General features: G+C 34.7%; 1 protein-coding gene across 3 annotated transcripts in view; it reads left to right on the forward strand.

The window, feature by feature from the left end:
• The first annotated feature begins 1,579 nt into the window (after window positions 1–1,579).
• The window catches only part of LOC5568687 (protein lozenge), a 135,097-nt gene continuing 112,993 nt past the window's right edge, over window positions 1,580–23,683 (forward strand). Inside the window, exons 1-3 of one of the 3 annotated variants that reach the window (XM_001658044.2) lie at window positions 1,581–2,046; window positions 20,153–20,365; window positions 20,421–20,711. In XM_001658044.2, the coding sequence (XP_001658094.2) occupies window positions 20,471–20,711 (241 nt within the window). In that variant the 5' untranslated portion in view covers window positions 1,581–2,046; window positions 20,153–20,365; window positions 20,421–20,470. Of the gene's footprint in view, window positions 2,047–20,152; window positions 20,712–23,683 lie in introns of all 3 variants that reach the window. The other 2 variants (XM_021847344.1, XM_021847331.1) reach the window with 2 other exon arrangements.

The raw sequence follows: 23,683 nt of genomic DNA on the forward strand, positions 1-23,683 counted from the left end.
GTCGGTGTTAAGACAGGACCAAGTGTGTTTTGATTATTTCTGAAAAAATTACTCTGAGCATTAAAAATAACAAAATGTTTGCATTATTTATTATAATATTGAAACTTATGTATTTGATGAAACATTTGAAACATGCTAAATCGGAAAGATAAAAATTGATGGAGTTCTTGACTGATAGTCAAAACATCGTCTAGTCCAGTCTGTTTGAACACAGACCAACTGTGGAAGAGTTTATAAGAACACTAAGCTGAATAGCAGGTGCTGTCCTTCTTCTTCTTCTTCTTTCTGGCGTATATCGTGTGGCAGGTACGATGATACTCTATGCCCTGGGAATCGAGAAAATTTCCTTTACGAAAAGATCTTCGACCAGTGGGATTCGAACCCACGACCCTCCGCATGGTCATGCTGAATAGCTGCGCATTTACCGCTACGGCTATCTGGGCCCCTTGCTGTCCTAGTTAGACGAAATGCCAGAAAGGATGAAGACGATGGAAATTTGGCATGTACTATTAGATCAATTATTCAATATTGTATAATTAAAAAGCTTTACTTAGTTTTAATATAATAAAAATGAAATGAAATAAAAACAAAATTTACGTATGATTATCACATCATTTATTTTAAAAATAATCATAATCGGAACAATAATGCTATTTATATGTATTATGGTGTAATATTATTATAAGAAAATGTAAACTAGTAAACTTTCTGCAGTAATAATACCGAATAAGTAAGTACCGTAATAGTAATAATACCGAATTTGTTGCTTGATTAGCCATTATCGATGGAATTAGGTATAACCCAGCCTCCTGACACCGCCCATACAACCTCATTGAAAAATAACGAGCAAACATCTCTGGTTCCCACTGGGAAGTGGTTCCCACTGACAGCTCAATGTTTGTAAACAAATAACCGTTTGATGAATAACAATTGATGATGGCGAAATCTTTTTCTTCGAAAAATTTATTTTCCCGCATAATAACAGTTATTCTAACAAACAAACGGTTGTAAACTATTGGATCGCAGTACAGCATGTCAATTTGGGTTGATGTGATTAGCTAAAAACACATTTTAGTATTGAAGGAAAAATTCCCTAATATGATTAGGCCAATGTACGTTGTTGCTCTTGAGTTTGATGCTGACCACGAAAACATGGCTGCCTAGCACCGGGTTGGTATAACCCAATGCTCCACGTTTCCCATGAAGCTGGGGCATCGCTTTACCATCAACGTTCATTGACAAAGCTTCGAAGCATACTTCCCCTTTTTATTCATCCACCAGATAAGGGGTTAGCCTGAACGCTCAAATGAACACAAACAGTTGACAAATAGATTTGGAAGTTCTTCCTCGGCATTCCGTTGCTATTCTTTCTGAAAACTAATAGCGTGAAAGAAGTGCGGAGCAACCTGTGGCGGAATGAACTCTCTTCCCCAATATAGCGCCCTCTCTTTCGAGCTTCGATTCTCACATAGTCTCCGTTCACCACACCAACCAAGCGCGAAACCTCTTGCTGCTCGTGTGTTGGGGGCGAGGATTTTGTGGTTGCGTACGCTTTGTGTCTTTTCCCATTCATCAGTTCTCGGTTGTTGCTGGACGAAGCGGGACACTTAGCCACTGCTCTCAAGTTTAGACGTTTTGCTGTAGTGGCTTGCCTTGCCTTGGCTTAGCTTAGCTGAATAGAAGGAGAGCGCGTTTTTTTTTTTCTCGATGAGATTGTGAGTGCGGGGCGAGAGTGCATCTGATTTTCGCGGTTTGGTGCGCGGTTTGATACAACCTAAGAAGAAGAAGTGCAGTGACAGGGAAGAATATACGGTTATCTTCGACTTATTTTCCTGCTGAGTGCATCCGGACCGTGAAAGAAAATATTTTAAAGTGTACTGCGGTTGTCGTGAACTTGAACTACTCAAAACTGTAACGATTTCGGTAGCACATGGTGGTAGGACCTGCTTGAGGTTGGGAAGGGTTTGAGGAAGCTGTATACAGAAATCAAAAACGAAACCAATCCATATTCACTCAATAAGTGTAACACAAAACTATGATATAAAGGTAGGTAAAGTAATATTTTACTATCACAATTAAAATCCGATCAATTAATATTGTGATGCTACAAAATTTCCTAAATCATTAATGCCTTTCCTTTGGCAAGGAAAATTATTCTGTAGAAATTAATCAAATTTAGGTATTGTTTCAGCTAAAATGCGTGGAATTTAACAGATATTAGTTTATAGAATTATCACCTAAGTTCTATAAAAAATATATTTTGTGTTATGAAATTAATACAAATATCTTTACTTTTTTTCTCCTAAAATTTTTACTACAAAATTCAAATATGTTAATCTTAATTGTGCCAGAATTTTAAATTAGGTCTTTGGGCATTGTAAGAAGTTTTGTTATAAATTATGTGTTACATAGTTCAATATTGCGTTGACATGCACGTGTATTAGATAAAAAATAACAAATAAAAGTGTATCAATTTTTACTATCTGCAAAAAAATACCTGAAATTCCACTCATTTTTACAAATCTTATTGTTTTGATGATGATGAATAAAAATGAGGCTGGTTTTCATGAAATCCATATTAAACAATTAAGAAACGCGCGCGCCTCTATGAAAATGTCAGACAAAAGCTCAAATATGTCTTAAATTGATTTTAAATTATAATCTTTTAACTTTTTTATGACTAATATCATTGCATTGGAGATGAATGTCAGATAAAAAAATTTCGTGCGAAATGTGTCCATATTATTTTCATCCAATTACAATAGGTTCGTTATTACATAAAATAAAAGTTAATTGTAGAATAAAGGATTGTACGGAAGCTCAAACCAGAAATACAAAATAAAATTCCTCTAAGTCATTTAAGTTTAATTTGAAACGAATGATAAATCAGGATGCAGTTTTGAATGAGGAAATAAATTAAACTAAAATATAAGAGTGAATTTTCTACCCCTAGGGGCAAAGATGCGCATGGTACGTCGGAAAGTATGGATTAGTTGGTGCTTAGTAGTGAGTTACTGATTTGGCCGATAAACTTCAATAGAACAAAAGTTTAAAAAATATTAGAAAAGATTGTAAAACACATTTTTGTTACAGATAACAACTTGTAATGTTAAAAAAAAAACAAATAGTTATTGTCATATCGAGGGATGAGGACTACGTTTTTAAATTAAGCCTATTGAGCTCAAATCGGTTATGATTGGGAAGCTGTCACTGACTAGTACAGATGTTTATGAAAAAGAAATGCAAGAGATTTTGAAAACATAAGTATTGTTCAGCCATGCGCCGTTAGCAGAGAAATATGTAACACATCGAATCGATTTAGGTTGCTTACAATGTTAGGTAGAGTTTTTGGGATATATATTATGATTATTGACTTTTTAAATATGATGTCAGGGTCATATACAGGTCGGACTCGATTATCTTGTGACTCGATTATCCGAAATTTTAGACTCGATTATCCGGAGTATGATTTTACATATTCTTGGTTTTCAGTTTTTATGCATACATTTGAGATAATTAGTATTGCAATATACAATATAAATGGTTTAGTAGTTTTGGACGTTGGTAAGAAAAGGGGGGTTTCAAAAAGGTTTTTTTTTTGTGTATGCTGATCACTTTTTTTTTTTCTCAAGACCCTTAATTTTCCTAGAAATAATTTCTGGTTACGCCACTGTATCATATAAATAAGACAACGAAAAAAGATAATATTTAAGTTCTTTCATCGCAGATTACATTTTTACTTTTAGCGATTCGATTATCCGGAATGAAAATAAAATGGATACTCCAGATAACCGAATATTTCGTAATATTTCACAGGGTTACAGCAAAATTGTTTCCAGTTAAATAAAAGATTTCACGGAATTTCTCCGGTAAATTCATTGTTTTCACGGAATTTGTCGGTAAAATAGTAAATTTCACAGGAAAATCTGTATTTTGTTGTTTACAGTTCAAATTCGGGATATTGCGATTTATTTTAAGTGTGTAGGAAATCCATATATTTGCTTGAAGAAAGTTATTAAGCTGGAAGTCACAATGAGCCAATTTCACCATTGGCTTTAAGTAGATTAACTTATTCTATTACCGACACATTAACTTCGCAATAAAGTTTTAGATGAGGCAAGTTTTTCCTATTTTTCTGACATCTTCTGATTCCCGCCTTCAAAAATCTTACCCCCATCCGTAAGCAGCAATACCCGGAATTCAAAGAAAGATCCTGAGCACTCTCCCGGAATGCTTTTATCAGATGAAGATCAGCAGCTCATTATGGAGGGCGATGACATTTCAAAAGAACAATAAACTCAAAAAATCATTATGTTTACATTGTTGAGCAAAAAAATAGCTTGTTCAGCAGCTTTTCGAAGAATGATGATAGTTTTAAAGAATAATGAATTCACGAGAGTGTGGGGCCCAGATAGCCGTAGCGGTAAACGCGCAGCTATTCAGCATGACTAAGCTGAGGGTCGTGGATTCGAATCCCACCGGTCGAGGATCTTTCCGTAAAGGAAATTTTCTCGACTTCCCAGGGCATAGAGTATCTTCGTATCTACCACACGATATACACATGCAAAAAATGGTCATTGGCATAGTAAGCTCTCAGTTAATAACTGTGGAAGTGCTCATAAGAACACTAAGCTGAGAAGCAGGCTCTGTCCCAGTGGGGACGTAACGCCAGAAATAAGAAGAACAAGAAGAAGAAATTCACGAGAGCTAAATATTTCAGCCAATGTGCAAAAAAAAACTACTTCTAAAAAGTTCATTTGAATAATCATCAAAATCCTAGATATATTGGTATGACTTCAGATCACAGTTCAAACTACAGTTGATAATTCAGATTAAAAAAAAAAAGTACGTTATCTCACCAACTTGACAAAGCTCAGAAAACAATAATCAAATTTACCAAATACTCTTTCAATAAACCTTTTCTAAATAAGCTTTCGACTAAATTTCCGTTCAGCTAAACGTCATTCGACGAAATGTCTTAAAGCCGAGGTTTTAGTGTATTATTGGTATACGGGTGAAACCTTGAAGAATGGTGATTCCTTGTTTTGTCTCTCTTACGAAGATTCCTTTGATGTTCCTTTGATCAAATGTCACTCCCTGGAAGGTATTGGAATAGGCAGATTACCAATTGTTTCTGATTCAAATAATTGAATTTCAAGTTATTGGTTTTTTTATCAGAAGTAATTGTTTTCTTATTTGTATGTATTACACAGGAACCTAAAAAATGGCATTCCAGAGAGAGAATAGTTTCGAAATTTTAGGATCAAAATGTTTAGAACCTCAGCATCTTTAAAAACATTTTCGTGCTGTAGATTTACAATCTTTAAAAAATAAATTCTATCAGTTTTCGAAACAATAATTTTTAATTAAATATAATATGAAATATGATTGATCCAGTTGCTACTTTTATGACCTGAATAACTTTATATAATGGGCTTAGTGGCCGTACTGTTAGTGTCGTCAGGCAGTAAGCGAATCGTTTCGTGGGATCTGGGTTCGATTCACATTTCAACCGTTGAAACTTTTCGCATACTTGTCCGTTGTCTAGTGTTAAGTTACAGTCTGTGCAGCTAAAGACGATATCCGTATCCTTTTTATAAAAGTTAAAGGTTCATATAACATAATAATAATAAGTTGCTACTTTGCTACACTATGCATTTAAAATCATTTTGGTTTTGTTGATGATTATCAATGTCTCATTATATTTTTTGAAACTTAGCTTATTGATTAAATCTTAACTCTTGATGTTTTTTTTATTTTTTTAAATTATTTCTAGCATAATTTAGAATAACGCCCTATTGATAATTGTTTGATCATTGTTTCTGAGCAAGAGAATTAATTTAAATCTAAATTACACTGCGGAACACGTTTTTGTCTCCAGCATCAAAATACCTCTATTTACTCAATTAAGGGTTGTTGAATCCATTGCCGTTTACAGAAATATTATAGCACGTCTAGTTTTTGAGATATTGGTTGTTGAAAATGCAAAAATTGACTATTTCAGCCAACTTTCATGCAAGTTTGTCAGCTTGTAAGGCAATTTATTTGCTTAATTTGCCACAGAATTCAAACTTTATGTGTATAACAATACTTATCATCAAAGTTTATCATATTTTTGAAGCGGAAAAGTTATTTTTTGATGGTTTAGAAAATGATTGTATTTTTCCATATAAGAGAATTGAAGAATTTTGTATGGAGACTGCAAGCATGTTGAAAAAGATCGGTTCAATCTAAACTTAATCGTGAAATTTAAACTAAAATATATCTAAAACGAAAGTTTAAGTCCTTTTTTGCATGCTTGGTGGCTAAGATCACAAAAAAGTTTAATAAAATATACTTCAAATTTTAGGTAAACATCAATAAAACCAATGTTTTATACAACTTTTGCGTCCTGTAGCTAAAAATTGTGACGTGCTGGGATATTTCTGAGAACGGCATAAGATTCAGCAACCCCAAATCTACTAGAAACACATAATTCGATCCTTGGGACACGCAAAAATGTCATTTTTGTTGCGCTGTGTTATCTTCCCTAGGAGATAAAGGGTGATCTTATCTTGTTGTTGAAAACGTAAGAATTATTTAATTATTACCAAAGGCATGTAGTGTATTGTCCGAATTAATGCGAAATTTGAATCGAAGTTTAGATTCAATGTTCAATCATAATATATCCAAAAAATTATATGCACCATTTTATTTACTTAATAAATATTTATTTCTTCTTCTTTCTCTTATTATTCTTGGCATTACTTCTTCTCTGGGACAGAGCATACATTTCAGCTTAGTGTTCAATGAGTACTTCACAGGATATTTCTTAATTCAATACCCTGATAGCCCTACATGTTTTTCCTCTTCTAGAAATCCTTCTACGATTGATTTGGTCTTAACCAACTCTAGTCATCTGTGTAGCCAATTAGTTACTCATGCTGATTTTGATTCTGATCATGTCCCTTATACATTTCAAATATCCCATGAAGCGATTCTCAATCCTATCAGCTCCACTTTTAATTATTTACGAGCCGACTGGAATACATATGAAATGTATGTTGACTCTAATCTTGATGTTAACATTTCTTTAGAAACTAAACTTGATATTGACAATGCTCTTGAAACTTTAACAAATTCCATTGTTGAAGCCAAGAGCATTGCAATTCCGAAATGTGAAGTAAAATTTGAATCCGTGATTATAGACGATGATCTTAAACTCTTGATCCGTCTTAAAAACGTGAGGAGAAGGCAATTTCAACGCACTCGTGATCCTGTTATGAAAATTATATGGCAGGATTTGCAGAAAAAAATCAAGAAACGTTTTTCAGATTTAAGAAACAAAAATTTTGAAAATAAAATTTCTCAATTGGACCCTGGCTCTAAGCCCTTTTGGAAATTATCGAAAATCTTGAAAAAACCTCAGAAGCCAATACCGGCATTGAAAGAGGAAAACAAATTATTACTAACTTATTGCGAAAAAGCTCAAAAACTTGCTATGCAGTTTGAAAGTGCGCACAATTTTAATTTAGGACTTACTAGTCCAATTGAAAATCAAGTTACTCGGGACTTCGAAAATATTCTCAATCAAGAGAACGTTTTCGAAAATGGCTGGGAGACTGATTTGGAAGAAGTGAAAACTATTATTAAAAAATTCAAAAATATGAAAGCTCCTGGCGATGATGGAATTTTCTACATCTTTATCAAGAAACTTCCAGAAAGTAGCTTATCATTTTTAATTGATATATTCAACAAATGTTTTCGATTAGCATATTTTCCTGACAAATGGAAAAATGCTAAGGTTGTTCCAATTTTAAAACCAGACAAAAATCCTGAAGAAGCTTCTAGCTATCGTCCAATCAGTTTGCTTTCCTCCATCAGTAAACTTTTTGAAAAGGTTATTTTGAACAGAATGATGGCCCACATCAACGAAAATTCAATTTTTGCCAATTAACAGTTCGGATTCCGCCATGGACATTCGACCACTCATCAACTTTTACGAGTAACAAATTTGATCCGTTCCAACAAATCTGAAGGCTATTCTACTGGTCTTGCTCTTCTAGACATAGAAAAAGCATTTGACAGTGTTTGGCATGAAGGTTTGATCGTAAAATAAAAAAAAAAAACTTTAATTTTCCAACATACATTGTTAGAATAATTCAAAGTTATCTGTCAAATCTTACACTTCAGGTTAATCATCAGAACTCCAGATCTGAAAGACTTCCTGTAAGAGCTGGTGTTCCTCAAGGCAGCATTTTGGGACCAATATTATACAATATTTTCACATCTGACTTACCTGAGTTACCTCAGGGATGTCAAAAATCCTTGTTTGCGGATGACACAGGCCTCTCCGCCAAAGGACGAAACCTGCGTGTCATCTGTAGTCGATTGCAAAAAAGTTTGGATATTTTTTCTTCATACTTGCAAAAATGGAAGATTTCTCCTAACGCTTCCAAAACTCAACTAATAATATTCCCACATAAACCGAAAGCTCTTTATTTGAAACCTTCAAGTAGACATGTTATCACGATGAGAGGGGTTCCAATAAATTGGTCAGATGAAGTTAAGTATCTAGGGCTCATACTAGATAAGAATTTAACTTTCAAAAATCACATTGAGGGCATTCAAGCCAAATGTAACAAATATGTAAAATGTCTCTATCCCCTTATTAATAGAAAATCAAAACTTTGTCTTAAGAACAAGCTTTTGATATTCAAACAAATTTTCAGGCCAGCATGTTGTATGCTGTACCAATATGGACTAGCTGTTGTAATACCAGGAAGAAAGCTCTGCAGAGAATTCAAAATAAAATTTTAAAAATGATTCTGAAGCTTCCTCCCAAGTACCAATGAATTACATAGAATATTCAAAGTTGAAACATTGGAACAAATGTCAAATAAAATAATTAATAATTTCAGGCAAAAATCGTTACAATCTTCTATTGCCACGATTAATGCGTTATATGTTTAGGTTAAGTTAGGTTAAGTATATTGAAAACGTTTTTTTTTTCTCTTATAAGCAGGTGAAATCAACTCACCTGTAAAAAATCTGAACTGCTACGGCAAATGAAATGTAATATGTTGTAAACAAAATGTAAATAAAATCTTAGATTTGTGTTACCAAATTAGGATGATAGTGTTGTCTAATAACACAGAACACCTAGATATAAAAAATAATGAATGTAATATTTGGAATGATACTAATAAAGAAATAATAAAAAAAAGAATACCGTAAAACGGGGTAACTTTGATAATGCGGGTAACTTTGATAATGCGAGACTCTCAACATACTAAGCGAAATAACAAAGTTCCTGTTAATCTGTTAAGCAAAACGAATGCAAAAGTAAAGAGTATTAGTATGACACTTCATGTTAAAGCTATTTCCGTTGGAATCAAGTACATTTGAGGATTTATATGCAAATATGGAAAATTTATGAGATTTTAGCAATTTTGAAATGCTCTCAAACAATCTGTTCTACGATCACTATTTGATGAAGTCATAATGAATTCGTCACTTATACTTGATAGCCTAGTTATAGTAGAACTCGAATTCGGTCTCAAAACTCTTAGCGAATACTATTTTTACAAACTGGGACCATTTTTGTAATCTAAGTCAGAAATTTCCATATAGCGTTAAACGCCTAAAGATATGCAACGCCCTACAAATGTTCCGTAATTCATTCAATTTTGTTCGAGTGATGCTCCATTATCCAAGTTACCCCAAAACAGAAAACTGACTTTCGAATCTATGAAAAATTATATATCCATTAAGAATAAATCTATTGGAAATCTATCAACTGGAATCGATAGTTAGGATACCAGTACTTGTTTTAAAAATATGAATTGAAATTCTTTGAAACAGCATGCATAAATATTCAAGTTTTCTTCGAAAAAACTATCAAAGTTACCCCGTTTTACGGTATTTCACAGTTATCAACTGAGAACTTTCTTTGCCAAAGGTGTCATGACAAAGAAAGGTTTTCAGAAGTTGGCATGCATTTTTGCTGAACATTACTAGTTTAATCTCCAGCTATTCTACCCCATTACCCCGAATGCTACGACTCCGAATTATATTTTTCCCGAATGTGACGTCAGCCCGAAATCAAAAGTATGCTATATACAGGCATTGCAGAATTAGTTCTCATTTGATTTTAAAAAAAGACAACTTACACCGTCTTCAGTCAGAGGCTGCACATAATTAACATATCTAACATTAGACAACGGACACACGGAACGACCTGGGAGGAAGAAACCAACACAAAATTTTTCTATGTCACAGTGAGCCGAGATTTTGCTGTCACGAACTGTCACTGTGAGCCTGGATCTTAAATAATGGACTGACATGATTAAAGCGCGTAATTGGCAAAAGCATATTTTTGCATTTTATTAAAAGAAGCAAAAATCGAATTAGAATCAATTCATGCAAATGCAAAAGTAACGTCATGAGACACCGTTTATTCTGGTTGAACATGCAATGGAATGAGACTCATTTAACTATTTTCAATAACACTGAAAATAAAACGCATAGAAAACTTTGGCCCTTCTTCAATGTTTCTCCAGAAAGATCAAAGTTACACAACAAATGAAAACTGGCGATTTTTACCAAGCCTGCCTTAATTGTCATTGGCAAACTGGAGTTATCTTGCAGTTTGGAAAAAAATTGTATCAAATTTCATGTGTAGTATCTGTGCCTCCCTCCAAGGAAACGACCAGTGGACCAGTAAAGAATTTTTCGTTTGACGAAATATTTTCTCCGACTGGGGCGGGAATCGAACCCACATTCCGTAGCACAATACGCCTTAACGACTGACGCCGTTAACCGCACGGTCCATGGACCGAGTGAATTCGGCACCGCTCAAACGTCAAATTAGTGAACTCATGCATTGGTTCATAATCAAAGGAAGTACGACCAAAGCAATCGATCATGATTGTTACAAATAGCGATAAATGAGAGATACTCTCATTTTTTCAGAATTCGATCCATGGCAAAATGACATTACCCCGAGCTAATAGGATTCGGGCTATGGGAATTCGGAAATGGGTTTTGGTATAATGGAATAGGTTTTCTAGCGCATATCAGATTTTTTCTATCTTTATTTACAAGATTTTGAGTCCATCACAAATTTTGGAACCAACGGCTTTCCGAAGGAAGTCGTCATTATAACCATAAGATCGTAAGTGAATCTTTTGGGGATGGGATTCAATTGCAGGAGCTAGACGTGACAGCCTAGCCGTAGCGGTAAACGCGCAGCTATTCAGCGAAATCATGCTGAGGGTCGTGGATCCCTCATGGGTCGCATCCCTCTGGTCGAGGATCTTTCCGTAAAGTAAATTTTCTCGGCTTCTCAGGGCATAACGTATCTTAGTGCTTGCCACACGATTCCTTCAGATACGCGAATTACCAAGAATAAAAGTGATTACCAATCCGGTGTCAAAGCATATTATTTAAATTAGGCTAACCAACAACAAAATAACTCAAAGTCGAAGTCATTCATAAATCTGAGCGTTAGCGGCTGAATATTTGAAGGCCACAAAGCTGTAGCGATAAACGCGTAGCAATTCAACAAGGCTCCGAAACATTCACCCGTATTCCATTTCGTCGAATGCAATTTAGTCGAAAAAAGGCACTAATGGGAAACTATAGATATCATGTCAAAAACAAGATGTTATGTGATGGGGAGAGGTATGGCCAATGCCCACAATACATACAAGTTTTAAAACCTGAATACCTGTACATTTTGAAAGAATTGCTTGTGACTTCAGGAAGGGAAAAGTCCAAATTAAAATGTTAGTTGTAACTGGAAATAACTGGCCTGGTCATGGTTTTCAGTCCTACAGGTCGAGGATCTTTTCGGTTTACTTGACTAGATTTTCACGCATAGATTTTCTGCGTGTTTGCCACCACACGATATACAAATCTCGCGTTCAGTATCATAAGGGCTTATCGGCAATGATCGATTTATCTTCGACGATTTTCTCTTTTACAAATGACTTGGGCGGGCGACTGTTTTCGACTGCTATTTTTGTTTTAGTTGAAAGTAGTCAACGTCCTTGGTCATGCAGCATCGTGAAATGTTCCCTAAAATCGTGAACAAAGCCAAAGATAAAATCAAAGAAGAGAAGTGGATCACTGTAGATACGCCTGTATGACAGGTACTCAACGCGAGAATGAAAAATTGTTCAATTGACAAAAAAAGTTCTCAGTTAATGGTTATAAATATACTCATAAAAATACTTAGCTAACAAAGCAGGTTTTGTCCAAGTTGGAATGTAACACCAAAGAGAAGAAGAAATGTTAGTGCTAATTTAATTATAGAACTTCCCTTACCCCTTGCGTATTTCATAACACAGATGATATTTAACAACACAGCAGCCATTTAAAAAGCGTTTAGACAAACTTATGAGTAACAGTGTTCTAGAACATCAGGCTTTATAAATTTTCCAATCAATCTGAATTTCCCACTTGCTGTGTTCCGATAATCTCAAATATTACAATGTCAGGCGAATACATTAATTCTACGAAATATAGCATCTAACCGGTTGATACGGGTATTCGGAATGGTGACGAAATGCCACCCCAAGATGTTTTGTTTCAGTTGTCGCCGCTGTTGTGCAAATCCAGAGCTCGCATTTAGCTTTGACTTAGCTTCGCGCAGTGGATTTTTTTTTCTCTTCGCGCGTGAATGAGTAATCACCTTTAATTACGAATCATCGGACATGCCTCCAGTATCGAAAGGAGCGCGCGCCTTCCACTACTGTAGCGACGAAGCGAGCGTCACAGCAAAAAATAAAATTAGTATCGGCCGACGTTATATTGTGGATGTGTATCATATAGATGGACGTAAATTAATTCGATCACATCCGTTCTTCATCATTATTCCACTCGAAACGCAATAAGATTCGATCGACAAAAATCAGAAGAAACCAGTTTCCAGTAGCAATACAAAAGTTGTAGCTAATTGAACTCACCTTTTCAGCGAGGTGAAATGACCGAAAAATATCGGACGAGACTCTCACTCGCAAAACTGGGGTTCGAATCCTAGTCAAACTTTTAAATATTTTTTATTATCTTCTCAACCTGATTCTATCAATTGATGGACTCCTATTTTTAGCTTTCGTTAGTTGGTTTTATACGTTTGAAAGATATAATTGTATATCATATTTGCGATGAGACTGATGTGCACCTGAAATGGCGTGAAATAACAATTTATTTTTTTGCTGTGCTTGGTATCTATCCCTTGCCAATCTCGATACTTTACTCCGCTGTCGTGGCTCCGTCATCACGACGTTATAGCATAAATAAACAATAAACCGAGTGTGTCGCTTGCTGCTGACTTATATTTCGCGATCGTATGTTTTGCTCAATCCATCTTGAGCAAATCGGCACGCGTCTGGTTTGATAATGGGGCGTTGAATTGGGTTTTCCCGAATTGTCTGGATTGAAATAGAATCTTATTACTCTGGATGACGAAAATCGAAAGTTAATCCATCATTAATCATAAGATTACCTGCATCAGAAAATAGTTGTTTTTTAATTATGTTATGGTTAGGGTGACAAAGCCTGTTTACATTTTCAAAAAGTTCTCGGAAGGAAAGTCTATACTCGTATCTTGACTGGTATCCTATTAGAAGCTCCTGGTCCATATTTCAACCAATCTCATTAAAGATAAAGATGTGCATCAAATCAACTTTTTGTTTTAAGACTTCTTACAAGATTGAAAAAATAATCACTCAGCACAAATATAGCAAAAAAAAAATTAATCGCTAAATGAAATCTATTCATGTCTGTCAAAAGTTTGCGATGACATAAAAAGCCGATGAAATTCATACATAATCTCCTCGCGGGCTTCATCCTTCTTGGGAAGCAACGCCAGAAAAACGAAAAATTCATGGACGGTCCCCTTCAAGGAAATGAATTTTTTTGGTGCCAACCTACCTTACTTGATCATTATCATTTTTGTAGCAGTTCCTACACTAGCGAGAAAATTTTCGATTTTATTCATTATTTTTACAACGAAATCTTGAAGGATCAAAATCCGAACACCTGTGTTTTTGTATGATATTTTTGCATATCCTTTCAAGAAAATCATACTAACTCGTCGAAATAATATTTTTTAATCAATTTGACATACATTTTTCCCTATACTGTCATAGAGAACACCACGTAATTAATATTAGTGATTTAATTACCTCAACTGAAGCGCGTGTGGCTTGAACTCGTTAACGTGTGGCTGGAATCTCAGCTATACACAATTAATCTTACATTTACACAATTTTCTTAAAACTCACAACACTTTATATGTATTTACACTAGTAAAAAGTGGGTCTTCCATACGATGTCCGGGTTTAAAAACACTGACCCGTAATCCCGGGCAGTCTCTTTATAGCTTTTTAAATACACATTTGCTTCATAATTTACAACTGCTTTGTTACGAAACATTGAAGATATGTCTCTGCTTTAAATGATGTTCAAAACACTTCATAAAAATATACTTCACACACTCTTTCTTCAACCTTTGGTTTGGGTTGTGAGTTAAAAGATCGTTAATCTTCAATTAACATGGACCACGAAGGAATGATGTTAATGTGTTGTTATTTTTATTAATGTGTTGTTATTTTTATTAATTATTTGGCAATGTTAACTAGATTTAAAATGATAGTATAATTATCTTCAATGTTTAAAGTATAGACTTTGAAAAAATCCCAAACATAAAAACATTCAAATTATGCATAAATTAATCAATATTATCAAAGTGTCCGGATATTGGTACCGTCCGGATTTTGATTCACCACGGTATGATTCTTATAAAAAAATTCGAATTTGAAATGTACCGTGGTGAATCAAAATCCGGACGGTACCAATATCCGTACACTCTTGTACCATACCAATATCCGGACACTTTAATTATATTAATTAACTAAAGTTAAAATTAGGTGATTATATGTCTGGTTTTCATTCATCCCCTTTTAAATGAACAATGCTGATCATTTTACAATTATTTCTAATCTAGTAACCACTGCTAAATAATAAATAAAAATAAAAGCAAATTATTTGTTCATGTTGGACGTCATTACGTCGCGATTTAACTTCAACTCAAGTCGAACGATCGATGAACGCGCGAACAACGTTTGTTTGAAGTAAAAGTTAGTAAAATATATCTTTATAGAATTTTTATCCAAAACAGTTCGAAAGAAGATATTTTGAAAGTTCGGTGACTCCAATATCATTAAATAAATTGGAAATATATATTTATCGGTGTGCAAAAAGATTGTCCGGGATTATGAGTCAGTGTTTTTAGATCCGGACATTTCGTAATGGACCACGCTGAAGTTGTGAACGAAAAGCGAGGTTTGTTAGGCAGTGTTGTACAAATTACAATAGGGCGACGACTGAAGTGTTAAGAACTTATTCCTGCAAACACAACATATATTATATACAAGTTATTAAAGAATTCTTTTTTTTTCAATCTGTGTACATTTTTATCATTCGCCGTCTAATTCCTGAGGTAAGGTACCGCGGGGCAAGTGGGAACGAAAAAAACGATAGTTCAAACAAATTGTTCAATAAAATTTTCAAGTGACAATATTTTTCAAATCCAACAACACAATCACGTTTTGGCAACATCTTTGCTGGTGTGTGCATGAAACTAATCGAATAATTTCGAAATTGTGAAAACCTTGGAAGAAAGTTTTAGAATAAGCCAATGGACGCAGTTACCTCGCTAAGCGGGGCAAGTGGGACACATCCAGTTTCATGCGTCAATCCACATCAGTAAGTCAACCATTACATTGATAAGTCATAGATTTTAAATTTTAAGTACATATTCGATGTACATAAGGGATCAACCATAAAATACGTTACGTTTTAGGAAGAAACACTTTATTTAATAGTATGTCACCTCACATTTAATATTAACTGAAAATTCTTCAATAAAAGCGTAAAGAGGAATAAAACATGTTCAAAATATATCTTTAATAAGTTGTTAATTAAAATGTAGCACATAAACAATCAATAATTGACGAAATTTCAAATATGTTTCGTTATTATTTATATGCATTGCAGAAAACCACCTTATGGGATGGAATTGTTTTCCATCACTACTTAATTTGGTAGAAATAACAAATAAAGTTCAAATAACATAGAAAAGTAATTGTTCTCATGATGCATTTCAAATTTCAGCTGTGTGTTTGTTCAATTTTGAAGTCGTATTTCAAAAATAAAAAAAAAAAAATAAAAATAAAGAATAACATCACTTTTCTTCTCCCTCTTATGCAATTACGTAATTTGAGGTTGATTTTTTTTGATAAAAATCATTTGTTTGAATGTTTTAGTGCTACTCTCTAGCAAAATGTTTGAAACGTGTATGAAAAGTTTTGATTCTGGTTTTTGTTTTGATAGGTCCCACTTACCCCAGGTACAAATATATTTTGGGGTAAGATAGACCATCGAAAATTTCATATGAAATGAAAACAAAATGCTGGTTCATCGTTAGCAGCTTGTAATAATACTAAAAATTATAGCTTACTGATGGAAATTCGATTTAAAACACATTTATTTTTTGCGAGTCAATGCAAGACGTGAAACGTGTCACAATTTGTCATGCAAGTTGAAAATGGCGCTGAATTGACAACTGTAACATGAACCACATGGTAATAAAAATAACAATATGTTTAGTACCCAAGTAACAATTTCAGTGCTTTTTGATCTTAGATGTTATTTATGGAGGTTTTATTAGAGATGTATTAATTCCTAACAGTTTTAATAAAGCATTGCAAAGTGCCAAACGTTCTTTTCGGTAAAACCCACTTTAAAATGCTTTGTAGATATCTACAAGAGCTCCCGTTAAAACTTATTTGCTGGTCACATTTTTTGATAATAAATTGTATTTCGAAGGAGCTGTGTAGTGTCTATTAAAACCTATACTTAAAACCTCATCTTGCTTGTCTTGTCAAGGCATAAGTAAAACTTCTAAGACTACGCTAAGTCATGTTAAAGCCTTCTTAAATCTCAACTATCTGATGCATGTTATTGGAATGCAGTCTGCGTGTGGTTATCAATATCATTATGTTGATAATGATAATCACGTAGTGAATTATGGATTTATCAGAACGCAAACATAGAAATGACAAATATTCCTCTCAAAGAATTAACAGACTACCGCATATTTTTCCCATACTTGCCTGAACTTCCCGTTCTAGTGGGACAACTATGCTGGACACAACAGCTGACCTACACGAAAAAAGGTTTCATTTTTCAGGCACTTATCATTTACCGTTTTCTGCATCAATACAACCGATCAAGCACGACGGGCTTTATTATAACAATTCATTCCAATTACACAGTTAGACACATAACGACACAAATTTAATAAAATGAATCGCATTACAAAATTGAATCTTCCGATTTGTTTACCTTTTTGACAGCATCAGCTTTCCTGAGTGCATTAAGTTTATGTCAAGGCTCCCAAAAAACCAATTCGTCTTAGTGCAGAACAAATATTCTGATTTAGGAATATTTTAGCCAGTGAGGGTTTTGCGCACGGGTTCTTAAGGTCAAAAGCGTTTATGAATGATTATATTGTTCGGAATAATAACCAATTGATCTTAAACCATCCCACACAAGACCAGCAAGATTTAACTGGATGGAATCCATTTTTATTGTAGCCGTTTTGGATTGATAATTACAATATGCGTGGGAAATTTAAATTTATGATTGAGATGAGCATGAAATCATTCTGAAAATGGAATGGAGTAAAATATTGGATAGCCAATAATGATGTCGTAATTGTGGCGCGTTGCTGTAAATCGAAAAATTTTATGTCATTCCACCAGTAAATTTTTATTGGCAGGAATTTCACGCGATCGTAAGGAAATTTTCTGCCACGCAAAAAATGATTATTTTAATTGATTATTATGAGTCGGCAGACATCATGATGGTTTCAATATCAAAAAAAAATTTATGGTTTATAAACAAATTATTGGTTGATGTTTGTTCAATCATAAGCTCTTAACATTGGTTTTATTCCGTGTATTAGGATATCGTAAAAGATTTAATACCGCTAGTTGAACTCAAAAAGGCTATACAATAGCTCTTATGAATGTTTTATAGCATACTACAAGGGTAGATGTATTCATACGATATAAAACTAAGAAGTTTAGAAACGGTTTTAAGGTATAGCCTTAACAACCTCCTGTAGTGTGGGCCTTTTCGGGCTTAACGGAGTTTTTTCAAAGGTTTATTAAGGTTATTAAGACTAATAAGTTCTAAAATGAGTTTTAACGATATGGTGGTAACAACAGCTTGTAGTAAATGAAAAAACTAAAAATGTTACTTGGGTACTAAATACATTCCTTGTCATTGTATCTTCAACTTTCTAGAAGAATACCCCCATGAAAAACTTTTCCTAGTTGAGCTATGACGAAACGCCCCACTTACCCCGGATTCTCACTTGCCCCGGGGTACTTTATTCGAAAATTCCTTGGGGATCGACACGTAAGATTGTTTCTCATGTTTGGTTGTCCGCTTTTCGAAACCATACCGTTTTGAATCATATGACGGACACATAAGGCCTCAGCAAAGTATAACCGATTGAAAGGCAAATAAAATGAAACATAATGTATGATACCTGTGCGTTATCAGGCTTTTAAAGCACTTAACTTCCAAACGGTGGGTGAGGATTCAGGTTCCACAGCTTGAATTACCTAGAATAAAAAGAAGTCAATGATTTTTCCATGATTCTTATTCCGGACGCAACCTCACTTTTGCTTCATTTCACGGACACCTTGTTTTGAATTCCGGACAGCTCACGAAGAGCAATACCTAAATAGTTGAATTATAAATTAAACTCCCGCATTCGTAAGATAAACATCAAAACTATTAGCGCATTATAAATTTTCATGGATTGCTATTTAAAATTATTATTAAAATGCGTCTGAAAGTTGGGAACTTTCGTACGGGAAATTTTGAAACATTCAATTGTAAACTATCCCATACAAAGTAGAGTGTCCGGAATTTTAAGCTGTCCGGAATTTGTATTGAACGGTACTTTGATGATAAACGGGAAAACATTCGGTGGTAAAAATTACTATTTTAGTTGAATAAATAATTTTAGAACAAATTTTTATGTTTGTAGTACATCCCACCACAATACCTGTTACATTTGACAGAAATCATTTTCGTGGAATGTGTTATGGAAACAGTTAAGCAAACTGATGCAACCGTTTCTGATTGATGTGCATTTATGTCTTTGGCACAACTCTAGCCTTAAAGACTAAAAAACTTTATAAAAATAATTTTGTAATTTTCAGATTTCTTCTTCTTTAACTTCCTTGATTTGTATGATTTTTGTAAAGAAGATCTTTTGTCAGATAATTGTGTACCTCATACTTTATGTATTTTTATTAAAGAATTTCAAAGAAATTTGACGTGGGAAGCATCGGTCCTCAAGGAACATCGGAATATCTTCAAAACCAGGTGACTGTGATCAAAATCGATACCGATTCAAATAGAGAAAAAATAGTACAAAATTTCCGAAAAAATAAGATTTATGTATATATTAGAGATCTGTATCTGAACTGTCAAAAACAGTTCAGATATTTTAGGGCAAACAAAATGTAATATGATGTTAAAAAATGTTAGAAAATGCTGAATTCAATAATTTAAGATGATAGTGCTTTCAACACAGAACACATAGATAGAAGAAATGAATATAATGTTTGGAATAAAACTAATAAAAAACTAAAACAATAAAAATAAATTTTTGGTTTTAAATAAATAAACTTGACGGTAGAGGGGTTCAACAGCAGCTTATCCTACGACCTAAATCTATTTACCCACAAACTTGTCATCTGGTTGACCAGTGAGCAATATTGGTTTTGGTGTGTATTCTGTGGGTTTAGCTCTCCCTCATACTTGCTCCCCTATTGGCTTCCGTTGTTGACTAGTTGGCAAACATTCCGGAAACGACTCATACTCGTAGTTCTTCCCGGTTTCACACCATCCTCCTGTGACCGTTGCGGTCTCGTCTGAATCCACATAAATAAAAACATAAACTCTAGACAAATATTATCGATTAGAGGGGTAGTAAAACAGACGACAGTTTCTATGTGTATGGTTAACATATTCTAAACCGGTAGTAATTAATAAGTTATAACCCTTTTTCTGGTTTCAGGTCCCGGCTGAAATTTGTCTGGCAGTTGATAGGGTATGATGATGGTGATGAGCTGCTCTGCGAAGCATTGATTGAAACAGACCCAACGGTGACTAATATCTTCCAATCGAATGTGCAAATATCTCACGGAGAAGTGTTCCGAAAGTTGAAGAAAAGAAAACGAGTGAATACCTAGTTATTATTCCGCGGCGGTTTGTCGTACTATTAACCCGAGTGAGTGAGTAATAGCCGATTGAAATCGTTGATTTGTGATTTGTGTGCTTCTCAGCAAGTGTGAATCAAAAAGCCTTCAAAATTGCCCCGAAAACATCGTTCCGAATGCATTTGCCCAGCGGTGGACCCACGGCAATTATTCCACCGATCAGTAACAACGAAGCCAACGTGACGCCGACGGCTTCCACCGAGTGGGACATCTACAAGGACGAAGAAATGCTGGAACCGCCGGCTGGGGCCAACAACAATGCTGAGAATAGTTCACCAAGTCCCGGGGGATCCGGTGACCTTTGGTGGATCGAACGGATGGTCATGGAAGCGCAACAAGAGTACCCGGGGGAATTGGGTAAGTTTGCTAACATAACATTCATTTCTTATATCTAGGTGTTCTTGTTAGGCAACAATTTCATCATTATTTTGGTTAAACTGAATTGAGCTATACTCAATTGGCATTTTGTTAACAATATATTACATATTATTTACCCAAGCAATTCTGACTTTTTTAAACTTCCAACTGATTCCCCGAATAAAGTTCAAGATTTCCTGCCTAAATCCTCCAAACTCGGAAAAATTGTCCACGATAGACGACACCCTTTGTTTCCTCACTTCAATCAAAGAGCCTGGTCTTAAAGCTGCTTCGATTCGATGTTCGTAAAATTTGTCTAAGGCATCGAACTGATTGATCATTCCGATGCAATTATCCCATTTCACCATTGGAAGAAAGCGCGCATTCCTGAGAAACGTCCTTAATTCCACTTTTGTCACGTGACAGTTTTTAGATCTAGTTTTTTGGAAGGAAGTTGTGAATTAAGATGCACCTTTTCTGCAACCATGTTTAGTGTAATAAACGAAAGGAGACGTGACTTTCTTAGAGGTTTTTTTCCAAGGCGGTATCAAAGAAGTATTACACTTTCAAAGGCATATGCCCAAACAAGGATCAAAATGGGATCAATAAGTAGAAACAAGTAGCACTGAAAAGTACTGTATTTGTAGCACAGATATGTAGTATTTTACTTGCAAAACTTTCATCAGCAGAAATAATTTGTGTACGCATAGCACAAGGTTTCAATTCACACTGGGGTAAGCTTTCAAATTTTCGCACTGAACCAGCTCTTCTAATCACAAATATCCCCTATGTAAATGTTCAAATAGCAAAACTTTCCATTCGACTCGAAGCACTTGGTAGTCAATGGTTCTCATGTGGGTGCTAGAGAAACTTACTCACCAAAGCCACTTATTAAACGCTCAACAACGTTTGACTTGGTAGTTGTTAGATTTCGCCGTTTGAAGTCAACTGTCGAGGTATCTACAGCGAAAAAAGCGACAAAGCCGAAACTCAAGAACCATCCGAGACGGTGTGTCGTGAAGTTGATCAGAAAGATAATTTGGAAAAGGTAGTTCATTTTCCTGGTGACCGGTTTGCATATCACTCGCTTGGACATGAGACAAGGAACGAGCCGTTGAAGTTATGCAGGCCAAGAACATGAAACGTGATATCCGCATTGAAACAAAAGAAAAAAAAAAACATAACGCTGTTAAAAAAAATCGAAGCAGCTAAAGATAGTCTGCTGGGATAGTTTTTATGCAAGCAACCCATTCATTCATAATATGAAGTGTTGTGTACTGCGGAGGAGGGGACTTTTCGGGAGCGCATCGATATCTGCTATGGGAGCTGTGATTGAAAGAAAGTTGATAACCTTTCGTAGGGCTTCCGTCATCCGTCGGGTAATGGAATGCGTCAAGCGTGATGCATTTTTTCCTGCGTCCTGCTTAAGATTTTTTGAGTTTTAATTTCAGTTCTTGCATGTACAGTATGTTCTACAAAAAAATAAACAAATATGATATATGCTTGACAAGGCCAGGAAACGATGGAGAATGCACTAATTTTTTATATCAAGTTATTAAGGTGAAACATCTCGGAATCCAAAGATGACCGTTATAATGGGCGATTCGTTTTCCAATATTCCAATATTTCCAACAACCCTCAGTTTAGCCATACGCAATTACCGATACGGCTATCTGGGCTCCATTTATTGCTTATGGACAAAACATAAATCAAATTTGTCCAGGTGCATGTAGCATGTTTTGTGAGATTTGTGTCATTGATTATTATATATTATTTATTTAGAATAATTTCGTTTGTTAAAATAAATATTTCGTTTGTTAAAATATAAGAGTTTGGTACCAATATGATTCATCTATAAGAAATTTATCTCTGAATGCCAGAGTCTACAAGTAGAAGTGAGAGTGGACTAACAAACAATATTGTGTTAAATGAGTCGAATAGGGTCCTAAAGCCCTGTCCCAATTTTAGTACCAAACGCTTAAGTTTGGATCAAAACACATGTTTACTTAATTTTCTAATGTTTTCCGTTGGTTTAAGACCAAAAAACTTTTTTTTATGTTTTTTTTAGATTTTGTCACACTCCTTGGCTTAAACTCAAATTTTGAGTGTATTTTGTTCTCCGTGTCCCTTCCGAAATGTCAGATAGGAAAAACCCCAGTGTTAAAACTAAAACTCCTGTGGTGTTTTTGTCGATTGAGCGAACGTCAAACATGGTCAAAAGTGTCAAGGTTCATTTTTGGACCAAATTTTTAAATAAAAGTTTAAACATGATATGGCCGTTATTAAAGCGGGAAAAATTGCTAAAAAAGTTGCAGTAACATGTTCTTTCGTGTTATTAAATAAAAATGAGATTTCATTTAAAATTTTAGGACCCAATTTGATTTTTTGTTACCTTTTCGTTTACCAGCGTTCCACTGATTTTTAAAAGGACACGGACACCGTCTTCAGCCATTTAGCTGCGCAGACTGTAACTTAACAATAGACAACGGACAAGCATGCTCCAGTGGCACAGCTGAGAAATATTCCTGACGAAAAGTTTCAATGGCTGAAGCGGGAATCGAACCCACACCCCATGCCACGATGCGCCTAATTGCCTGACGACACTAACCGCACGGCCACGAGGCCCACGATTTGCAGAGCAAAACACCTTACATTCGGATATTGTAACCATCAGATATGTTTCAAATGGATTTGCAATTTTTTTTACAAATTTCAGCGCTAATAGTATTAAACTTTTATCTTATTGATAAAAAATATTTGAGTTATTTATTGGAATACGTTTATTTTTTATTAATTATCTGACAATTGCAACTAGATTGAAAATTGTTGTAAAATCATGAGCAATGTTATAAAGCTCAGATGTGAATCATTAAAGCCCCATACATATTTAAATTCACATATTGTTCAGTACAAGTTAGCATAGTGACCGGATATTGGTACCGTTCGGCTTTTGGTTTATCGCGGTGTATTTT

The sequence above is a fragment of the Aedes aegypti genome, chromosome 1 (assembly GCF_002204515.2).
Source record: "Aedes aegypti strain LVP_AGWG chromosome 1, AaegL5.0 Primary Assembly, whole genome shotgun sequence".
NCBI lineage: Eukaryota > Metazoa > Arthropoda > Insecta > Diptera > Culicidae > Aedes > Aedes aegypti.